This window comes from Pinus tabuliformis, chromosome 5_2 (assembly GCF_031772625.1).
Source record: "Pinus tabuliformis cultivar Carrire ecotype Pingquan chromosome 5_2, CPIR1, whole genome shotgun sequence".
Lineage (NCBI taxonomy): Eukaryota > Viridiplantae > Streptophyta > Pinopsida > Pinales > Pinaceae > Pinus > Pinus tabuliformis.
In genome coordinates this window covers 1039318921-1039340226 of record NC_142306.1, presented here as the reverse complement: position 1 = coordinate 1039340226, position 21306 = coordinate 1039318921, and the positions used below count along the sequence as shown (strand labels likewise).

The 21306-nt window shown below is 39.3% G+C and overlaps 1 protein-coding gene across 1 annotated transcript in view; it reads left to right on the top strand.

The window, feature by feature from the left end:
* Positions 1 to 20669, top strand: part of LOC149162777 (putative mitochondrial adenine nucleotide transporter BTL3) — a 126163-nt gene extending 105494 nt beyond the window's left edge. The window contains exons 2-4 of the mRNA XM_089435279.1: positions 18853 to 18907; positions 19039 to 19509; positions 20215 to 20669. Coding sequence (XP_089291405.1) covers positions 18853 to 18907; positions 19039 to 19509; positions 20215 to 20283 — 595 coding nt within the window. The 3' untranslated portion in view covers positions 20284 to 20669. The remainder of the gene's footprint in view (positions 1 to 18852; positions 18908 to 19038; positions 19510 to 20214) is intronic.
* The last annotated feature ends 637 nt before the right edge of the window (positions 20670 to 21306 follow it).

Sequence of the window (21306 nt, the reverse complement as noted above, 5' to 3'; positions counted from 1 at the left end):
TTGAGTCAACCGGCTTGAGATTCAACCTCTACTTCGGGGGGACCATCCGTGCCCGCCCTAGAGAGGCAGTTCCATAAGTATTCCAGGAGTTCCGGGAGTGTGTTACAACACTACCATTCAGCGACAACAGGTAGTGCGTATTTCTGGCTAGTTGGAGAGTTAGAGGACTGGGAGAGCAGCGAAGGGCCAACCTTTCTTGCGAGTTTGGAGCCAGCGTCCCAGCAATCCGATTTACAGTTACCTGGGCCTGTGCAGAGAGCCATCACTAGGCTCACATGGGAGTTGGAGGAAGGAATTGTAGAGCTGGAGCTGGTCGGGAGAAGTAGGAGATCACTTGGAGGGCCATTTGAGGAGGATTGCTGGAGTTGGGAGAGCAGAGATTGACAGGATCAGTCACAGCAACAAAATTCGAAATTGGAGGAGGGCCAAGCTGTGAAGGGTCAATTTTTGAAGGTTGGAACCAAGGGAAACCCTTTCTGGGTTTTGGGCAAGGATCACACTCCTAAATTTATAGAATTTTCTGGGCAGATCTAAGGGGTCAAACAGGGGTCCCAACTCAACCAACAACTAGAGGAGCTAAGGGGAATTTGGGCCAAAATTTCGAGGTCAACATTTGGCCAATTCATTCGTGGGTTTTTCTGTGTTTAGACCAAGGAACAAGGTGCTGAAATCTCAAAATTTTCTGAGCACTGGAAGCAATGATTCCAGCCCTTAGAGGTCAGCAAACAGAGCAGTTTTTTGGGGCAATGCAGTTCAGTTTGGTGCAGCAGTTGTAGCAGCCTTCAGTTCAACATGTTCTCACTTGGGTTTTGTCATGCTTGTCCATTGAGACAAACCCAGGTGCACCATTTTATTTTACTATTGTATTTGCTCCTGAAGAAGTAATAAAATGGCTCAACAGTTCTCTATTTCCAGTGTTTCCATGGGTGCTCAATGTATATTTCGTTTTTCTGATTGTTGGATTGTTTGCATGCTTTATATATCACTTACATTCCTGTTTAGGAACATTACAGAGATGTTGATGCTTCTAGTTCTCGCAAAGTCAAGATTAATCAAAATAATCTTAAAGGGAACCCTACTCCAAGAAGGTATACAAAAGGTGTCAAGGATGCAAGAGGCAATGGATATCAACAAATGATCTTGAGGCAAAGAGACTTTTGAAGGTTGGAACCAAGGGAAACCCTTTCTGGGTTTTTCTGGGTTTTGGGCAAGGATCACACTCCTAAATTTATAGAATTTTCTGGGTAGATCTAAGGGGTCAAACAAGGGTCCCAACTCAACCAACAACTAGAGGAGCTAAGGGGAATTTGGGCCAAAATTCCGAGGTCAACATTTGGCCAATTCCTTCGTGGGTTTTTCTGGGTTTAGGCCAAGGAGCAAGGCGCTGAAATCTCATAATTTTCTGAGCACGGGAAGCAGTGATTCCAACCCTTCGAAGTCAGCAAACAGAGCAGTTTTTTGGGGCAGTGCAATTCAGTTTGGTGCAGCAGTTGTAGCAGCCTTCAGTTCAACATTTTCTCACCTGGGTTTTGTCATGCTTGTCCATTGAGACAAGCCCAGGTGCACCATTCTATTTTACTATTGTATTTGCTCCTGAAGAAGTAATAAAATGGCTCAACAGTTCTCTATTTCCAGTGTTTCCATGGTGCTCAATGTATATTTCGTTTTTCTGATTGCTGGATTGTTTGCATGCTTTGTATATCACTTACATTCCTGTTTAGGAACATTACAGAGATGTTGATGCTTCCAGTTCTTGCAAAGTCAAGATTAATCAAAATAATCTTAAAGGAAACCCTACTCCAAGAAGGTATACAAAAGGTGTCAAGGATGCAAGAGGCAATGGATATCAACAAATGATCTTGAGGCAAAGAGACTTTAGAAGTACATCAAGGCATGCATCATCTTCCAGGTACTGAAGTATATTTTTTGGTTATTGTTATTCTTGCACAAATTTTGGGCATATGGCAAAGGAATGTAGGGCATGCAACAAGGACAAATATAATGGTCCCCATCAGTGTCTTAGAATCAACTTTGCAAGAAGAAATTATGCCGCCTCATTTATGTACAATATTGAATGCTACAAATGTCATAATATTGGTCATATGGCTTGTGATTGTAACTTGAATTGGGCTCCTAAACATGCTAAAAACATAACAACCAAACATGAAAAGAAGGTTAAACAAGTTTGGAGAAGGAAGCAAGCTAAACCACAAGGAGATCACGTGGAATATGTCTTGAATACTGAAAACATCAATTCATTTTAATTGGTATCTGAAGATCATTTCAAGGAAGGTCATGCATATAGTTAGGGGGAGCATTGGTCTAACACTATGTGAACAGAAGGATATCTATGACTTAAAGACCAACATGATGACAGGGGGAGCAACATACTTATCTTGAAGAACTATCCTTGAAGAAAGGGAGAAGGGCTATGTCATAATCAAGAAGATGACATGGACAAGAAGATGACAAAGACAAGAAGATGCTTGATAGGGGGAGCACTTGATAAAACTTTGTCAAGAAAAACACCCCCACAAGAAGATGCTTGATAGGGGGAGCACTTGATAAAACTTTGTCAAGAAAAACACCCCATTCGCCATTGATGTCAAAGGGGAGAGAATATTGACAAATTGCCATCAATCACAAAGGGGGGGATTGTTGGTAAAGTTGTCATTGATGTCAATATGGCGAAACCCTAATTTGAGAAAACCCTAACCCTAATTTCATTTCTAAGATCCTAAGTACAAACCCTAGCATGGTCCATGCATATGATGATAAACCCTAACAATTCTTATTGAAATCCTAAATGCAAACCCTAGGGAGGAAACCATTAAGGCTTACCCTTGTAGGACGATACCCTAGCCTATACATAAAAGATACCCTAAGTCTATGTTGTGTAAAAACAACAGAAGGATATCTATGACTTAAACACCAACATGATGACAGGGGGAGAAACATACTTATCTTGAAGAACTATCCTTGATGAAGAAAGGGAGAAGGGCTATGTCATAATCAAGAAGATGACATGGACAAGAAGATGCTTGATAGGGGGAGCACTTGATAAAACTTTGTCAGGAAAAACACCCCATTTGCCATTGATGTCAAAGGGGAGAGAATATTGACAAAGTGAGATATTGCCATCAATGGCAAAGGGGGGGATTGTTGGTAAAGTTGTCATTGATGTCAATATGGTGAAACCCTAATTTGAGAAAACCCTAACCCTAATTTTATCTCTAAGATCCTAAGTACAAACCCTAGCATGGTCCATGCATATGATGATAAACCCTGACAATGCTTATTGAAATCCTAAATGCAAACCCTAGGGAGGAAACCATTAAGGCTTACCCTTGTAGGAGCATACCCTAGCCTATACATAAAAGATACCCTAAGTCTATGTTGTGTGAAAACAAGACCTAATGCATTAAGCAATGGCTGGATAAAACTTGTTAATGACTTAATGTCTGAGCAATGTGGATGCACTGTTCATCATAATCAAAGTGTTAACCTAGTTGTTTCTATCCCATATTTTTTTTGAACTGTGAATATATTCATTACCATGTATTCATTGCCTGAGAAAGAAATCCAACAAGACAGCTAGACAAAGTTAAAATGGCATTCCAATATTCATGATTTCACAACACCTTTAATATCATTTTGGTTATCCGGCTTGGGAGAAAAAAAAATTGGTCCTATATATAACGATGTAGCTAAGATTGGCTGCCAAAAACATATTAAAAAATTAAAATTTGGAAATTCTGTTCAGGTCGGCTGATAACTATAGGTCAGATTTAGTGTCAAAAGTCGTGTCTCCTCACAACACACCAAAACAACTATAAATACCCCAGCGTGGAGCTAAAACAGTGCATCGGTTTTTTCGGTCAAGAAATATCAGAAAAAGATAATCTCGGTTCTGAAAAAAAAGGACAAATTTTGGAGCAGACCTTTCTGTGGTGGAATTTTGGAATTCACTGAAGAACAAATATGTTTTTGACCTTGTAATAAGGCACATAATTCTTGTAGAATTCTGGCGTAATTCAAAATCCTGTGACCTTTAGACCTGAAGTATACTTCTGCAATTTTGGCCATAAATATAGCTGCAACTCGGCTCTTCATCAGACTCAGTTTATAAGAATTTTTCAGACCTGCAAATTCGCTGATCAGACCCTATAGCAGCTCAGACCTCTCTGTAAAATTCATCCTGTAGCTCAGATCACTGTTTGAACTTTGAACTTGTTTTGGATCTATAACACATTTTGTAGACAGACTTCAGATCTGTGGCAACCAATTGCAGACCTGATCTTGGCCCTGTGGAAGAAGGACTCATAAAATATTTTCGGTCTGAGGGTGAAAGAACTGTGAGGAAATCTTTTGCAATTACGAACCTGTGACACTCCATGACATTCATGTTGGAAAATCTATACACGGGGCAGTTATATGATTTTACTCTTAATGACATTAACTTGTGATGTTTTCATTATTAGTATTAGTTTTCTTATGTTATCTTTTCTGATCATCAAGATTAATGCCAAGCAACAAAAGAAGAGATCACAAGATATAGGCACGCTACCAGGGTAAAACCCCCCTCGAGGGGAAAACCCAGACATAAGTTCTTCCTTCAATAGAGTCGAAAATGAGACGAACATGTTAAAATTGGCAACCAGTGCAAAACTTCATGTGGGTCATTTTATTCATGGCTAATAATATTTTTATTAGATTCCTCTCATCGAGAGGTGTAGGATTGATATAAAGATCATCCAATTCCGATAAGTATTCATGGAGATATGAATTTATTTTGATTATTGAATTATTATCAAGCCGACCTACAACTCATGTAGGCTCAGAAGCCCAACAGTCGCATCTATTCACCCACCAACGTTGTGTATAAATATAAGAGGACTTTTTCTCATTTGGAATCACTCATCTCATCACATCTCTCTCTCTCTACTGCGCAGATATGAGTCTCTTCTCTACTGCGCTGAAATGGGTCTCTCTCACACATGTGAAGCCGCAATTTGAAGCTGCAACTGCAGAAGTAAAGATTGACTTGCGTGGCCTAGAAGATCTCCTCATCTGAACTGCACTGTAGGTTCATCTGAACCTCCTTTGAAAGCCGCAACTTTTGGTGGTAGAATGAAGTCAATCCGACGAACGGTTTGCAAGATATCGACTGCCCTGGTTTGAAGCCGGAAAATGCTGAAACTGAAGCTGCAACTGCAGAAGTAAAGATTGACTTGCGTGGCTTAGAAGATCTCCTCATCTGAACTGCGCTGTAGGTTCATCTGAACCTCCTTTGAAAGCCGCAACTTTTGGTGGTGGAATGAAGTCAATCCGACGAACGGTTTACAAGATATCGACTGCCCTAGTTTGAAGCCGAAAACTGCTGAAACTGAAGCTGCAACTGCAGAAGTAAAGATTGACTTGCGTGGCCTAGAAGATCTCATCTGAACTGCGCTGTAGGTTCATCTGAACCTCCTCTTGAAGCCGAAACTTTTGGTGGTGGAATGAAGTCAATCCGACTGTCGGTTTGTGAGATATGGTCTGCCCTAGTTTGATAATGAAGCCACTAATGCTGACGCTACTGATCTAGGGTTTGCTACTGCTGATATGAATCAGATTTATTGTACTATTTCTCTCTGCTGAATTATTGAAGATAAAAGAAGATTTGATCAAAGGGTTTCCCCACACATTGTGGGGTTTGTCCCTGGCTAGCCGCCACATCTTGTGTCTCTTGTCTTGGCTTGTTTTCTGTCGATCGTTTAATGTTCTATCTGCACTTTACTTTATGTACATGTGATTGCTAATCGATGGAATATAATAAGAAAAAGAAGTAAACTGTTATAAGCATAGAACATACCATAATTTAACAGAACATAACCCTAACAATCTAGACTCATGACTACCTCCATCCATCATAGCAACGAGACATGGACGCCCTGTGGAAGCATCACTGTAATAGCATCAATGAAGTCACTGTATAGAGATGAGGTTAGTGTGATGAGGCCTAACACTGATCATGGAGATCATCTTGATGCCCTTATCTGAACTTCTGAAATAACACGGAAATATCTGCCCTCATCCAAACTCGAATCACAGAAAAGTCTGCCCTCATCCAAGCCCTGAGATTACCGGAAAATGTGAGCTCTGAAATGCTGATCCGAAACTCCTGTGTCATCTCTGAAACTTCCTCTGAAATAATGCGAGTTCTGTGATCTGTCTTATGCGAGGAACCCAAGCGGATATATATATATATATATATATATATATATATATATAGTGGTTGCCCCATGTAAATAGGCCGACATAACATAGTGAAGAGCTGCGTATTATTGAGCCGACATGTATATTCATTTATTTGTGTAGGCCGACATGTGATCTTCTTATGGAATTCGACTTGATGGAGATCCTTTCAACAGCAAGGAGACTTCGATGGATGGAGGAGTCTTCACAATTTATTTTGACAATAACCTAAAGCCTACAATGGAGGCTTGACCTATACATTTGACCCAAGCATGAAACCATGCTTTAATAAGTCAAATTAAATTAATAATAAAAATTCTTTTCACTTTCTTTTGACAAATATATTACATTTGACTCGATTACAATGATGAAGACCGAACCTAGTTACATATTCCTACACTCCCTCTTAACTAGGGAGGTATTCATATTTACATATAACCAAAGAAGTACATGGAAGATCTCAAACCACATCATCTATGACGAAGTTTAAGCACCGCAATGCCATGGACTAGATTCTTGACCAGGGCAATCTATCCATTGGTCTCTCAACAATTTAGGAATCGCAATGCCACAGACTAGATTCTTGACCAGGGCAATCTATCCGAGTGGGACTAAGATGGACTCAAGCTTTCAACCCCTCTAGGTACCATTAGGCTTATTTGCTAACCACCAACCCAAAAAAGAAATTCAGGTGTATCCAAAACAAAGCTTAGTAACCAACACCACCTTTCCAATTTCGGGACCCAGACATCAACACAAAGTGCTGGCCAAATGTCTTTCCAAGCAATGCTTCACTCACAAAGCCTTAACACTCCTTGATCCAGCAGATCAAGGATGACCAATCTCTCCCAATCAAACTGATTGGTAACCAACATGCTATCAAAACCTTCGAAAGATTCACTTCTACAAACACAACCCTAATTAATTATATACTTTCACATGTACATAATCTAATGCAAATCTCCTGGGTCGTTCTAGATGTTTGTTAAAATTGGCAACTAGGGCCAAACTCCATGTAGGTCATCTTATTTATGGCAGTTGATATTTTTCTTGGATCCCTCTCATTGAGAGGTGTAGGATTGATCTAAAGATCATCCGATTCCGATAAGTATTCATGGAGTTATGAATTTATTTGTGTTATAAGTCAATTCGTCAAGGTCGGCCAACAACCAAATAACCCACACATGTGCTCAACGTTTTAGTATAAAAGGAGATGACTTGAGAGTCATTTCACACACACTTCACTCTTGATTTCTCTCCACTTGTCTTGGGTTTTAGTGTGAGAGAAATCTAGGAGGAAGTAGCCCTAAACGCAGGAGGAAAGGAGGCCAATCTATCTGCCCTAGCCGCAGTCCTAGCCCTAGCTTCTACACATAACCTAACCGTAGTCATGAAGAGATGCCCTAATTCTCCACGCTGTCCCAAGGGTAACCTAGATGCAGTAAGGAAGGAGTCCTACGCATGACCTAGGTGCTGTCCTAAAGAGGTCATGGACAACGTGAGAATTTAGGGACTGATTGGAGGGTCTTTCAGGGGCCCAAAGTGTAGAGAGGAGGACCAAAGGACTGCTCTTGGAGGCTGAAGCAGAGAAGGGGAATTCTGGGCTGTTTGAGGGCCAAGTGGAGGGGAGGCAGACCCTAACAGGCAGCCGCAGACTTGTGATGCCTTGCTGTAGTAGGCCACAAGCATATAGGGCAGGCCGAGGTTGTTAAAGAGGGCTAGACTGCCCAGAACCACAGCAAGAAGGGTCAGCCTCCTAACAAAGGGCAACCACACTCCTTAACAACAGATCTGGGCAGAATTGAAGGCTGGATATGGGACTGTAATGATGCCCTAACCAGGCCTACGTGGCAGCATAGGAGTGGACCTCGAACAGTGAGCTGAAGCATGCATTCTAGGTGCTTGGTGTGTGTGCAACAAAGGTCTGTGATAAGCCACTCCAAAATAGGCTAGGTGGAAGTGTTAGGGGCTGCCATATACTCACAACAACATGAGGAGGCAACCATCTACCTTGACTAGTCATTAAGGTAGTTTAAGGTATGTTGGGTTGCTATAGCAATGGGACAGCAGCAAGCACAATGCTGCAAACACAAATGGGACAACAAGCAATCATAGGAGCAGCAGTCACTTACAGTGGGACAGCTAGGCAATGGTGCTTGTTGGAACAAGGTAAATAGGACAACTAGGTAATGGTGCTTGGTGCCACAAGCAATCATAGGAACAACAGTCACTAACAGTGGGACAACAATGCTAGTAGTGTGACAGCATGGTGCAAGAATACCTCATGGGACAGCAGTGGCAAGCATGGTGCAACAATGGCACATGGGACAGCAAGTACATGGTGCAGCAAGGTGCAACAATAGTACTTGGGACAGCAATGATACTTGGTGCAACAAGTACATGGTACAGTCATGATTGGTGAAGCATGATGAGATGCAGCATAGTGATGATGGGTGCAGCATGGTGAGGTGCAGCATGATGATGAGGAGCAACACAACAATAGGTGCAGCAAGGCGATGGAGTCACCTTGGAGAATCAGTTGAAGCAACATGTCTTCAACTGAGTTCAACTACCTCATGTATCATCTTCTTAGAGATGATCTATGCTCTTATTTAGATAAGTCAAAGTGTTGACTTCTGTTGTAAATGTACTATCTCTCTCTCTCTCTGCTGAACTATTGAAGAACATATAAGAAGAATTGATCAAGGGTTTCCCCACATTGGGGTTTGTCCTTGGCTAGTGCCACATCTTGTGTTCTCTTGTCTTGGTTTGTCTTCTGCGATCTATGTTTATGTTCTATCTGCAATTTACTTTAATGCTATGTAAAAATTATTTATTATTTTAAATTTTAGGTTTATTATCTAATTTTAGGTTAATTATAGACGAAAGTGCACGATCATAAGATCATGCTCTTTCCCTAAAGGGTGCCCATGGTGGTATATAAGCCAAGAACCCCCACTGTAAACAATCATCTTCGGTCAATTAATCATTAATCATTAATATATATATATATATATATCTATATATATATATATATATATTTCTCCGCGTATCAAGAAGTTTTCACTTCATCTGGTATCAGAGCTCGTTCGCTCCTCAGGCCCTATTGATCTACTGCCATTAGTTGCCTTACCCGCTGCTGCATCCACTTCCATCTCATCGCATTTACATTTCACGCCCACATACTCTGCTCCCCATGGCTATCCATACTTTTGCTGACCATCCCCACCACCCGCTGTTCTCTGCGCTATCCGGCGATACCTCACGTATATCAACAGACTATACCATCTTCTTTGATGATAATTCGCATGCTGTAGGCCGTTAAATCACATACCAAGGAGAGTAATCCGCAATGATAAGTCGCATATCCGACACTGGTAATAGGGATAGCCGGTCGAGGCAATCCGGATAACCTGCAGTTATAACTCGAATAGCAGGGTCATCAATCTTAAGACTTAAGTCACCGCTCGCATCTTGCTCCCGCTGCCCATCGCCTGTCCGTTGTCCGACTACTGTGCAACCGCCGCCTGGAAGACCTACGACTGCCATCATGGTAAATCGTGGTAACTCTCTACGTTGATATCCGCTCGAACAGAACCATTCCTATCCGCGCGAAGGGTTTTTTGGAACGGTCAAACGGAATGTGGTTGGACGTCACTGTCCATTCTGTTAATTATTACATAAATTCAAATTACATATATTTAATTTAATTATATAGAATTAAAAAAAATAAAAGTAAAAAAAAATAAAAAAAATTACATATATGTAAGTAATAGTAATTAATTAAAATAATATTTTAATTAATTAATTAAAAAATATTTAATTAATTAAAATTTTAAGCTGGCAGATAAATACACGCCCCCACAAACTCACTCAATGTCGACAATGACAATGGCTGATTTCCAAAAAAAATTGGTTGACATGGAGCATAAGATGAATAACAACAACGATGAGGTCAATAAAAAATTAGATGATTTCCAGATCAAGTTTAAGGGGCAGGCTGACGATATCAAAAGGCTTCAGGATACAACAAATCAAATAGAAATAAAGATGGAGCATCAACGTGTCCAATCAGAAGTGGATCAAAAAGAGACCTTAACATTGCTGAAACTTATGTGTAAAAAGATGAATTATACACCCACACAACTGCTACAAGAAGATGAAGAAAATGAAGAGCACAACTCATCAGATTCAACGAAATCAATAGACTCTCGAGAAAACGCTGAATCCCCAAAAAAATCGGCGACACCCCACCAAGAAATGAGTAACGCAACTCTTACAAATAAGCAACTTTGGGATACCTTTACCAATCAACACCCCTTTTTTCGCTCAACCATTAGCGACATACCAACGAAGGGCAAAAGTCGAGATGCCTAAATTCGATGGAAACGAAAAAAACAATGTTGCATGGATAAATAAAGCAGAAAAATACTTTGAGATATATGACATCAATGATGATGACAAAAAGCTCAGGCACGCATCCATGAAAATGGAAGGGGAAGCATATAATTGGTATATGTGGTGGAAAAAGGCAACACACGTCATTAGTTGGAGAAAATTTAAGGATGCATTCTTTAAAAGATTGCAAGGTGTAAAGGAAAAAGAGTTCTTTTCAAAACTCATCAAATTACGACAAAAAGGAAGTGTGAATGAATACACTCAAGAATGAGAGACCTTAGTAACACGAGTACCTGGGTTATCAGAATCTCGTCTAATTCAATCATACGTCTCGGGACTTAAAACCCATTTACAAGTAGAACTTGAGATGCATGACATTACATCAATAGAAGTAGCAAGATGAAAAGAAAAAATAGCCGAAAAGAAATTCGAACAAATATTTTGGTCAAAATCGGAAAAAACATATTGAAGACGAAGAATACCCCAGTATGTGGACTCAAATAATACAAGATATGTTCCACCACATCGTCGTGAAGATGAAAAATCTAATGTGGAAATGCAAAGGATAAAAGAGGGTAAATGCAAACGCTATGGTGAGAAGTGGGACCCCAAACATAGATGTGCTAAATGAAAAGAACCAAAGAACCTATATAATTGTGAAGCAACCAATGATTCAAACAGTGAAGATTCTGACATAGAAGAAACAGAAGATGCCCCAGAATTCTCACCAGAATTAGATGACACAAGTATTCCGCAAGTGTCACTATCAGCTATGACAAATATATCACAACCTCAGACCTTAAAGTTAAAAGGACACATAAAGAAGAACAACACAGTGGTTCTCATCGACTCTGGTAGCGCACACAATTTTTTAGATGCAACCGTGGCAAAGAGACTCAATATTTTTTCATTTCCCTTACCAAACATGAAAGTGATGGTAGCTGATGGTAAGAAGATTGAAAAGGTGGGGAAATGCCATAAGGTCAAATTGCAGATTCAAGACTTTAATTTAGAGTCTCCGTTCTTCACGGTACCATTAGGAGGAGAAGATGTAGTCTTAGGTATCCAATGGCTACGAACTTTAGGTACTTATGCCGCCAACCATCAAGTACAATTTATACAATTCAAATGGGGAGGCCAGAAGTACAAATTACACGGATCCAAGCACCAGAGAATCAAATTGTATCATCATCTCAGATGATGAAGATGATTCGAAAGGGAGCACCTGCTTATGTAGTACAATGTCACCAATTAGAAATGTTATCTGCAAATATGACCAGTGAAGAGTCACCAGAGATACAAGATCTAATTCAGAAGCATGAAAAAGTATTTCAGGACCTACCTATGAAAATGCCACCTAATAGGGAAATTGAGCATACAATAGAAGTCGAGGCAGGGTCAGACCCCGTCAACATCAAGCCATACCGATATCCACATCACCAAAAAACGGAAATTGAGAGATTAATCCAAGACCTTTTAAAGTGTGGGATCATCTCGAAAAGTAAAAGTCCTTATGTTGCTCCAGTGGTATTGGTAAGGAAGAAGGATGGTTCATTCAGGCTATGCATTGCTTATAGAGGATTCAACAAAATAACAATCAAAAACAAGTTCCCAATTCCCTTTATCGACGAAATGTTGGATGAGCTACATGGCGCAAAATACTTCTGAAAATTGGACTTAAGATCAGGCTACTATCAAATTAGAATCAGATTGGAAGACATACCAAAAACGACATTCCAAACATGCGAAGGTCACTATGAATTTAAAGTAATGCTGTTTGGATTAACCAATGCACGAGCAACGTTTCAAGCAACTATGAACAAATTATTTCGTCCACATCTTAGGAAGTTTGTATTGGCATTCTTTGACGATATTCTAATTTACAGTCAAACTTGGAAAGAGCACTTGCAACATCTGGACAAAGTTCTTACACTACTTAAAGAACATCAATTTTACGCAAAAAATTCCAAATGCACCTTTGTAAAGGAAGAAGTAGAATACCTTGGACACATTATATCCCAGGGAGGCGTAAAGGTGGACCCTAATAAAATCAAAGCTATAAAAGAATGGACCAAACCTGTCAATATATCCAAGCTAAGAGGGTTCTTAGGTTTGACTGGATATTATCGAAGATTTATTAAAAACTATGCACATATAACTGCACCTCTGACAAATCTTTTAAAGAAGAATTTGTTTCTATGGGATGAGGAAGCAGGAAGGCGTTTTGAAAAATTAAAGGAAATTATGTCTAATACTTTCGTATTAGCAACACCAGGTTTTTCTAAACCATTTATCATTGAGTGTGATGCTTTCGGTTTTGGTATAAGCGCAGTATTAATGCAACAAGGACATCCAATAGCTTTTGAAAGTAGGAAGCTCAACAAAAGAGAACGCCTCAAATCCACATACAACAAAGAAATGCTCGCTATCATGCACACACTAGCTAAGTGGAGGCAATATCTTTTGGGAAGTAAGTTTTCCATTCGAACAGACCACAACAGTCTCCAGCATCTCCTTCAACAAAAAATACTTTCTGAAGAACAACAAAAATGGATTGAAAAAATTGCCGCTTTTGACTTGGAAATACTACATAAAAGAGGTAAAGACAATGTAGTAGCAGATGCCCTATCCAGGAAAGATGAAGAACCAACACTACTTGCAATTTCGGTTGTTGTTCTTGAGTGGCTTAACGAAATTCGAAGTGAGTATGCCAAGGATCCAGAAATAACGACAATAATCAATAACCTTCCCAACAACTCAAAATTTGAGTGGAAGAATGATATCCTTTGGTACAAGGGAAGAATCTATCTAAATACAAATTCCAAGTTTAAATTTAAGATACTCAAGGAATCACATGACTCACCGTCAGCTGGACATGTAGGATTCTTTAAGACTTACTACAATGCATGTCAATCCTTCTTTTAAAAAGGAATGAGTCGCGTTATTCAGAAGTATGTAGCAGAATGTGACACATGTCAAAGGAATAAAATTGAGAAAATTACGACACCGGGATTACTTCACCCTTTGAACATTCCAAATCAGAAATGGGAAGAAATTTCCATTGACTTTATCGAAGGATTACCAGTATCTGAAGGCAAGGACAAGATTTTCGTAGTAGTCAACAGACTCACCAAATATGCTCACTTTATGGCAATAAAGAAATCATACTCAGCAAAAGAAATTGCTGAAATATTTTGCAAAAATATATATAAGTTACACAGTTTTCCAAAAGTCATTGTGAGTGATAGAGATGCCAAGTTCAAGGGCAATTTTTGGAAGGAATTGTTCAACCATATAGGAACCTACCTAAATATGAGTTCTGCTTATCACCCTCAAACAAATGGCCAAACAGAGGTTGTCAATAAATGTTTGGAGGTCTACCTATGTTGCTACACTGCAGAAAAACAAAATAAGTGGGCTCAATTGTTACATCTTGCTGAGTGGTGGTATAATTCCACTTATCATACGTCAGCAAAAATGACGCCATTTCAAGTTTTATATGGGTATGAACCCCCGAAATGGAAAGATCTAGCTGTTGTCCAAACAAATATACCTGCTGTTAAAGATCAACTAGAAGAAACCCAAAAATCATCCAAATATTAAAAGAAAACTTGAATAATGCAAGGAATCGCATGAAGCAACAAGCAGACTGTAACAGAACCAAAAGAGAGTTTGAAGTCGGAGAATGGGTGTTTGTCAAGCTCCAACCATACAAACAATTATCCTTAAAACAGAAAGGAAAAAACAAATTGGCACCAAAGTTCTATGGATCTTATCAGATCAACAAAAAGATTAGCCAAGTTGCGTACGGTTTAAGCCTTCCAGAGACAAGTCGTGTGCTGCTTATCACCCTCAAACAAATGGCCAAACAGAGGTTGTCAATAAATGTTTGGAGGCCTACCTATGTTGCTACACTACAGAAAAACAAAATAAGTGGGCTCAATTGTTACATCTTGCTGAGTGGTGGTATAATTCCACTTATCATACGTCAGCAAAAATGACGCCATTTCAAGTTTTATATGGGTATGAACCCCCGAAATGGAAAGATCTAGCTATTGTCCAAACAAATATACCTGCTGTTAAAGATCAACTAGAAGAAACCCAAAAATCATCCAAATATTAAAAGAAAACTTGAATAATGCAAGGAATTGCATGAAGCAACAAGCAGACTGTAACAGAACCAAAAGAGAGTTTGAAGTCGGAGAATGGGTGTTTGTCAAGCTCCAACCATACAAACAATTATCCTTAAAACAGAAAGGAAAAAACAAATTGGCACCAAAGTTCTATGGATCTTATCAAATCAACAAAAAGATTAGCCAAGTTGCGTACGGTTTAAGCCTTCCAGAGACAAGTCGTGTTCACAACGTATTCCATGTATCTTGCCTTAAAAGGGCACTAGGCAACAATCAATCAACGCAAACAATGCTTCCATCTCCGGATGATGAAGGAAGGGTCATTCTAGAACCAGAAGGTATTTTATCTACTAGAGAAAGAAGGCTTCGACATCGTACAATCAAGGAATATCTGATCAAATGGAAGGACTTACCTGAAGAAGACGCTTCTTGGGAGAATGAATCATTTTGTCAACAACATCCGTCGTTACGTATGCTTTGAGGACAAATCATTCTTTCGAGAGGAATGTAATGTTATGTAAAAATTATTTATTATTTTAAATTTTAGGTTTATTATTTAATTTTAGGTTAATTAGACGAAAGGGCACGATCATAAGATCATGCCCTTTCCCCAAAGCCAGGAACCCCCACTGTAAACAATCATCTTTGGTCAATTAATCATATATATATATATATATATATATATTTCTTTGCGTATCAAGAAGTTTTCACTTCAGATGATCTATGCTCTTATTTAGATAAGTCAAAGTGTTGACTTCTGTTGTAAATGTACTATCTCTCTCTCTCTCTGCTGAACTATTGAAGAACATATAAGAAGAATTGATCAAGGGTTTCCCCACATTTGGGTTTGTCCCTGGCTAGCGCCACATCTTGTGTCCTCTTGTCTTGGTTTGTCTTCTGCGATCTATGTTTATGTTCTATCTGCAATTTACTTCAATGCTGGTGTGATTGCTAATCTGGAAAAGATATTGAGCTAACTGTGAAAATTGAAATAAATTTCTCTAAGCATAGAACATACCTAAAATTAACAATGTTGCTTCTCAACTCAGTGGGATTATCAACTGAATCTTTGACAGAAGATTCCTCAATACTTTTATTTTCTTTCCTACTTCTCATGCAACAACATATCCTTTGCAGCTCCTGCCTCTATCAATGCTCCAAATCCATTTGGCCACTGAACCTCGGTTGTCAATCTGCTCTCTAGTTGTGCCTTAGTCCATCAAGGCCACTACACATCGAGACTCCAAGAGGGCTGCCACCTAACAATGCTGCAAGTCACTTCTGCTGCATGTACACGGGCTCATCAAATTGCTCTCTAGGCTGGCCAATACCTGAGCTCTAATCTGGCTTCTAGTAGCCTCTTTTGTCCACCAAAGAGATATTCATAAGGCTCCAAACTTCACCCAATCACGCATCAACAATGTCCTTCTTGTTTGCTGCTCTATAATACTTTGTGTAGCCAATGCACTGCCCTCCAGTCAGATCAATGGAACCCAATCACGTCACTGTCAATTCTGCTCCTAGGAAGACTCTTCACCTCCTTGGAAGATCCTCCACATGGCATCAACAGGCTGCTACAATCACGATCCAAACTGGTCAACTCCTTTGACTGACAATCATCCACAAAACACTGCTGTCACTACTGTCTGCACTGCTGCTCCTGCAATTCTGGTTAGGGCACACAATATAGCCCTCAATCCTCCACGCAGTCAGCAGATAAGCCCTTCTAGGGCTGTGGTCCACTTTGGTGAAGGCCCTACCATGCCACACTGCCGTGTTAACCTCCCAAATGCAGCCCTTAAACTCCTCCAGTTGCTTGCTATGGCCTGCGGCCTAGCAAAGCAGCTTGCTGTAGCTGTGACTCCCCTCCAAAACTAACCCAAACAGTCACCTAACAGCCTTGTCTTGTCCCTCTGCTCCTCGGCCTATCTGCCCAGCAATTATGGCCCTAGAACAGCCTTCTTCGGACCTGTCTTTAGCCCTAAGACAGTCCGCAATCAGCCCAGCACTTCAGCTTTCAAACTGACCTCTTCCACGCTGCTCCTCAGCCTCCACTTCAGACTTGCCCCCATGCTGTCCTTGACACTTTCTTGCTGTGGCTAGGGCATCCGAATTTCAGAGCTAATTCTTGGAGGAATGTCTCACAAAATGGATGTCTAAAACAAATGTCTTCACCCTCTTTTTATAGCCTAAAGAGGGGCTCCAACGAATTAGTGAAGAGACCCATCTATTGGAGTAATTTACATCAAGCCTACATGACTTGAAAACCAATAATTAATTTGTCAACTTCAAAAATTCATTTCTCCACTTCTACAACTCGGAATTCGATGATTGTCGAAGCGTTAGATTCTCCTTTCAGCCCTGTATCATCTCATGCCATCACATGTAGAAATATGCCTCTGGAAGTGCCCCAAACATGATTGGGTGCAAAACTCATCCTTGGGTTCCAAGCCCACAAGTGACCCTTGTGGCGCTTTGCTCTCCAAATCCTGAACCCTAGGGCTTGGAGTACCTCCCAAGCCACACAAATCAAGACATTGTAGATCTAGATCTGCCAAGAAGATTGAGGACTGATCTAGGGTCTGATATTCCAAATTGGATCCAAAGCATTCTAATTTGTAATTTTCTCAGTTGGGCCATTATCTCAGGGTGAGAGCCCTAGTAAGTTCTTAATGTTAATGAAGAGCTGTTGTTTGGGCAGAATCTGTTTTCGTGATCGAGATTGACTAATGTGAAATTTGCTTCAACTAATTAAGAATCTAGCTGTTCTTTCATTCAGTTTTTCTGTAATCTACTTGGTCAATGCATTGTTGGGTGCTAAGTTTGCAAGAAAATTAGCATACGACTTCCAAGCATTAAGGTGAGATAAGGCAACAAGTACAACATCCAAGCATCATGATCCATAATCTAATTTCAACCCATGATCCTTACTTAGATGCCTAAAACATTGGATATAAGTGCTTCGTACTAAAGAATGGCTGAGGTACCGCATGGTTTTTGAGGAACCTTAATCGGAAGAGCACGGTGATCACATGGATGAGCTAACCAATAACTGGGTGAGAAGCATCTGAGAAGCTACTAACTGAGGATCATGTGAGGCTGTTGGTTGGAAATCTACATCTTAGGAGAAATTTTTTCTCCTGGGGTCACCCATTTATATGGGTGGGTAACACTATAAATTACATTTCTAGATTCATGACAGCCCATAAGGCTGATCATTGGATGGCAGCCAATAGAATTCTAAGGTATGTAAATATTACCTTGGAGTATGGAAGAGGAGAGGATTTCTGACTGGGAGGTTACACAGAAGCATATTGGGCAGGGTTATTAATGACAGAAATCCACGTTTGGTACATATGTGCAGTTTCATGGCTGAGTAAGGTGCAGCATGCAATGCCACTTTTCTCCATTGAAGCTGACGATAGAGTTGCAATATTGTGCAGCTAAGGAGCAGACTACAATTCTGTTTACCATGCCTCTTGGTCCACAGAAGTTTCTGTACTAAAGAGGTAAGGGAGTATAATGTGTAATATTTATAACTAAGATTTACACTTAACATTTAAGTTATAAGGTACGTGTTAGTAATAAGTATAAAGTCAATATGTCTTGACTAATTTTATTTTAATTTACAACACTTTTAACTAGTGTCTGACTTATAAGTAAGTGGAATATGAAGAGTTATTTTGTGTTGTACTAAAATAAACGTATTTCTCGAAAAGTTATAATCAGCCATTCATACACTCCCGTTTTGTTGGTGTAAACTTTCGGCGGCAGTTGTATGCATTTGTACTAATATCTAACTTGAACAATTACACAAAGGTTGTCATATTCAATTAAAGACAACCTTGATTTTTATTGGGAAATATCATGGGCATCTTGCTATTGAATTTAACCCAGCTAGTTTGTTGCTTGGTAAAACCATTGGGATGATCTCTTATTCATTGCGATGCAACAGCTTGTATGATTCCAAGGTTTTCCATGCTGTTAATAAAAATTATCGTTACTAACATTGACTTCTGAAAGCATGAGTAACAATGCTTGTAAAGTTAAGTTATAAAACTTTGCCATTTGGAGCTCTAACCAGGAACAATATTGGGATGATTCTCAGCACAGTAACTGGCATGTATACCAAGATGTTGGTGTCTTCTTTGTTGTCCTTCTTAACTTAGTGCAAAAATTGTTTTGTTTTCTGATATCTTTATACCTGTATTTCCTCCTATATTGAACAGGATCTTTCACTCAAATCTTAGCTATATTTCCTTCTTTTCAGATCCGCACGAAGATGGTTGCACCAGGTGGTGAAGTACTAGGAGGTGTTATTGGGGTTTGCCGGCACATGGTTCAGACAGAGGGTTTCTTTTCATTATACAAGGGTTTGTTACCAGCTATTATAAGCATGGCACCTTCAGGTGCAGTGTTTTATGGTGTCTATGATATATTAAAATCAACTTTTCTCCACTCACCAGAAGGCAAGGAAAGGCTCCGTCTCATGCAGGCAGCAGGAAAAGAAGAATCAAATGCTTTAGAACAGTTGGAGTTGGGTCCAATGCGGACTCTATTATATGGTGCCATAGCTGGTGCATGTGCTGAGGCTGCAACGTATCCATTTGAAGTGGTTCGTAGACATCTTCAGATGCAAGGACCTGAGACAAGGTTGAATGCATTGGCAACTTGTGCAAAGATAATGGAGCAAGGTGGTGTTGGTGCACTCTATGCAGGCCTTATTCCTAGTATGCTTCAGGTTGATTCTTATTCCATTGTTATCATATTCAGATATTAGGATCAACCTAAAACTACTGCACAGAGAATACTAAATATGTTTACATGAAATATTTCTTGTCGTGAAATAAAAACATCAAGATGCAATGCATTTCCCTGTATTTTGAAGAAGAAAGTGTTTGCTTGAGTGTAGAGTAGCTTTTCTCCTTTACTTTTACTACTCATAATCTTCAACATATTTACATCAGTATGTTTACATCAATATTTTTTTTACGAAACATAAAGATAGATGCAATGCATCTCCATATAGTTTGAAGATTCAAGAGACTGTTTTGTTGAGAGTAGAGTAGCCTTTCTCCTTTACTTTTTCTATGAAAAATCTTTAGACGTCTTCGTTCTTTTCTTCATTTTTTGATTTCTTGGCAAGCTCTCTAGTTTCTGGTGCTTGGCTGGTGACAAGTTCATCCTGGTATTTTCTCTTATTTACCAAGAGATTGACTAAGTTGTTCATCCCCCCTCCCCCTTTGGTTTTGCTTCCTGGTTATTTTGCATTCCTAATAAATTAGTTTTTAACATTCTTCTTTGAGATTCTTTTGTTTATCTATTTTTTAATGTAAAGAGATTTCTATCGATTTTAGTTTCTCATAGCTGTTGATACTATATTCTGACAAATATTAGTTTAAATGTCTTTTTTGTGTAAATTAATTCAGCTTTTCGGACTTTGCAGGTCTTACCTTCGGCTGCACTTAGTTACTTTGTCTATGAGTTCATGAAAATTGTTCTGAGTGTAGAGTAAGAGAGTGGGGCAGCCCCTATTTTGCCTCTATTTTTGCTCGTCAAGTTTTGCAAGTTTTGTAAGTTTGTGTGGCAGACAGTATACAAGAGTATTATGGATAATATTGGAACTAAAAGGACTATGAATATGTTTGTCTTTGAATAATTATATCATTCATCTAACATGAATTTTTTTGAGGCTATTGAAAGCTTGATGTCCATGCATAGGGTGTGCACAAGCAGCACAACTATACTTGAACGGGCATCTGAGATTCAGAGGCATGAGTCTCGTTATAATTGTTTTCTTAGATCATGAAAGTTGATGGCAAATGGAGACTACTAGGTTCATTGGTGTGAACTTTGTAGTTTTTTTCCTTGTATTTTGCAAGAAAATTTCCTTTGCCAGTATATGTGGATTTCAAACTACACTATTCGGTGATTGAGTTCAGGCCATTACAAGCTGGTTTGTCGATTGTTAGTCTGACTAATTTGTAGCCAAATAAAATGTGTGTCAAGCTATGGAAGCTAATGTTCAATAAAAGCTTGTGAATTATGCAGGCTAATCAATTGTTTGCCAGAAGAAAAGGCCGGCTTCATATTGTTGTCTTTTGACTAAAGAAGGAATGTTGAGATTAATTTTTAATTTTTTTATTGTAAAATTCATCTCTTTATTCATATTTTTAGCAAATATATTTTCTATAGGGATTTTGTTTTGGATGTTTTTCTGTAAGTGTTCTATAGTATGTGTAGCTTTGAGTATGGGAGTCTGGATGTAGTCATTATTGCAGTCCAAGATTAACTCCAAATTTGAAGCTGTATTTCCAGCAATGGTTTTGATTCAAGTAATTTGTCATACGGAGGACTTATAAATCCTCAAGTTATAGCAATCCTCATCATGTATACTGTTATCACATAATCTAGCACTCTAGTGCAAAGTCTCACTAGGCTAATTTGAAGCTGTATTTCCAGCAATGGGTTTGATTCAAGTAATTTGTCATACGAAGGACTTATAAATCCTAAAGCTATAGCAATCCTCATCATGTAT